The 2156-nt window shown below is 70.9% G+C and overlaps 1 protein-coding gene across 1 annotated transcript in view; it reads right to left on the bottom strand.

The window, feature by feature from the left end:
• SPEG (striated muscle enriched protein kinase) overlaps window positions 1–2156 on the bottom strand; it is a 63869-nt gene that overhangs the window by 16229 nt on the left and 45484 nt on the right. The window contains 3 exon segments of the mRNA XM_035901117.1: window positions 160–214; window positions 310–352; window positions 506–2154. Coding sequence (XP_035757010.1) covers window positions 160–214; window positions 310–352; window positions 506–2154 — 1747 coding nt within the window.

Genomic DNA, 2156 nt, shown 5'->3' on the forward strand with positions numbered 1-2156 from the left:
GCTCTGTGGGCCCGCCAGCCGGTGGAGACGGCTGGATCAGACCCAGGCAGGTGGCATGGCATCATCCTGCCTGGCCTGGCACACCCATCCTGCCCGGCACGTACCACCCATCCTGCCCCCCTCCTGCCCCAGCTCCTGCCCTGACCTGCCATTTCCGACGGGAGAGGAAGAGCTTCAGATGGTCGGTGCTGATGACCTTCCCCTTGGCCAGCGTCTGCGGGGCGAGGGGACAGCGGTGTCCCACGGAGCCTACAGCAGGCTCAGGGGAACCCCGCTGCTGCTGGGCGCTGGGTCCCTGTCCAGGCTCACCTTGAACCAGGGGTGCTCCAGGGTCTGCTCCGCATTGGGTCTCCTGCGAACCAACAACACTGGGTGAGAACTGCCCGAGCTGGGGGGCTTTGGCCAGCCCGGGGAAGGGCAGGAGGGTCTGGGTGCCCATGCCGCCCCCCGGCAGGGCTGTGCAGCCAGCCTGCCCTCGGGCACCCCGACGCATGGGGGTCCCCACCCTCCGGCCGGGGGGCCGGCCAGGTGCCGGTCCTCAGAGCGGGAGCGGGTCAGGAGCTTCAGCCCCCGGCTGAGTGATGACTCCCGGCTCCGCTTGAACTTGGCCTCAAAGACCTCCTCCGAGTCGATGTCCTGGATGAGCGGGGAGCGGGGGGAGCCGCCGGGCTTCGCCTCCCTCCTCAATGCCGGTGCTGGTGCTGGCACGGGGGGCTCAGTGGGGGTGGCTGGTGGGGGCTGGGAGGCTTCCTTGGTGGCTGGCTCCCCGCTTTGCACAGCTCCCAGGGCTTGCATGACCTTGGCGTAGGAAGATGTTTTGGGGGCTTGGGTGCCCGGAGCCAGGGTCTGTGGTGGGGCGGGTGCGCCCGTCCTGGCATCCCCCTCCCCACTGGCTCCCGCAGCCTTGGTGGGCTCCTTTTCCTCCTGCCCCCTGGCCGTGGGCTTCTTCCCTGTGGTGGTGGCGGCCGGGCTGGCCCTGGGCTGGCCATGCTCCTCAGGGACGCGCTTCCTCCCGAGGGCAGCCTTGGCAGCGGGGGTTTGGGGGATGATGGTCTCCACCACAGGGGGTGTTGGCGGGCCGGGGGCATCCAGTGGTGCCGGGGGGCGGGCGTCAGAAAGGGCCGAGAGCGACGGGGACTCCTTGAGCCGCTGGGCCTCCAGGTGGGACACCGGGATCTCCAGCGGCGCACCAGAGCGGCGGTGCCGGACGACGGGCTCGGCGTCCCCGTGGCTGAAGGAGCTGCTCTTCTGCAGCCACCGCTCAGCGGGGAGGAGGCGCGGGGAGGTGGCCTCGCTGGAGGCTGCCCGCACCAGCCGTGGCACCGCTGGGGCGGGCGGCTCCAACCGGGTCGGCCGTGGGACCTTCTTGTCGGGGCCAACCCCCAGGGTCTCCAGGAGGGGCCCCCGCAGGCCGCTGACCTTGCCGTCCCCAGGGCCACCCCGCAGCAGCCGCTGGCGCATCAGCTCCAGGCGCTGGGCGTGATCGTCCTCCCCCCAGACCCCCTTCCGCCGCGGTAGCTCCATGGAGGCCGCCTTGGCCAGGGCCCGGCGGGGGTCCCGGCCCGCCTCGGCCCCCTCCTCGGTCCCCAGGGGCTGGTGGAGCAGCAGGGCGCTGTCAGCCGAGCCGCCCCTCTTCAGCTCTCCCCGCCGGGTGCTCCCCGGGGACTCCAGGCTGGAGCCCTTCCTCATGGCTTTGCGAGGGTACTCCGGCCGCTTCTGGGCTTCAGGGGCTTCTTCATCGGAGGAGCCGGGTGCCTCTGCCTCCACACATGGCCGCCGTGGACCTGTGCCCCTTGGCCGCTTCCCTAGGGCCACCCCGGGCTTCCCCGTGCTCTGGCTCTGCCACTCCATGGCGGAGACGTCCCCCGGCACGACACCCTCCGGCTGTGGCCCCTCGGGTGGCCCGATGGCCTCGTCGTCCGTGGGGATTTCATTGAGCGACATGCGGGAGCCGGAGAACTCCACCTGGTGTGGCATGGGGATGAAGGGCAGCTCGTCCAGGTCGTCCGAGTCTGAGGAGGATGACAGTGCCGGCGACTCCTTGAGGTGCCGGGGCACGGCAATGGAGAGGTGGTTGGACGTGTCCTCCAGCAGCTCCGGGATCGGCCGCAGCACCATGTTGCACTTGTAGCTGATCTGTGAGCGCTGCAGCAGCT

This window comes from Egretta garzetta, unplaced genomic scaffold, assembly GCF_000687185.1.
Source record: "Egretta garzetta isolate BGI_Z169 unplaced genomic scaffold, ASM68718v1 scaffold219, whole genome shotgun sequence".
NCBI classification, from domain to species: Eukaryota; Metazoa; Chordata; class Aves; order Pelecaniformes; family Ardeidae; genus Egretta; species Egretta garzetta.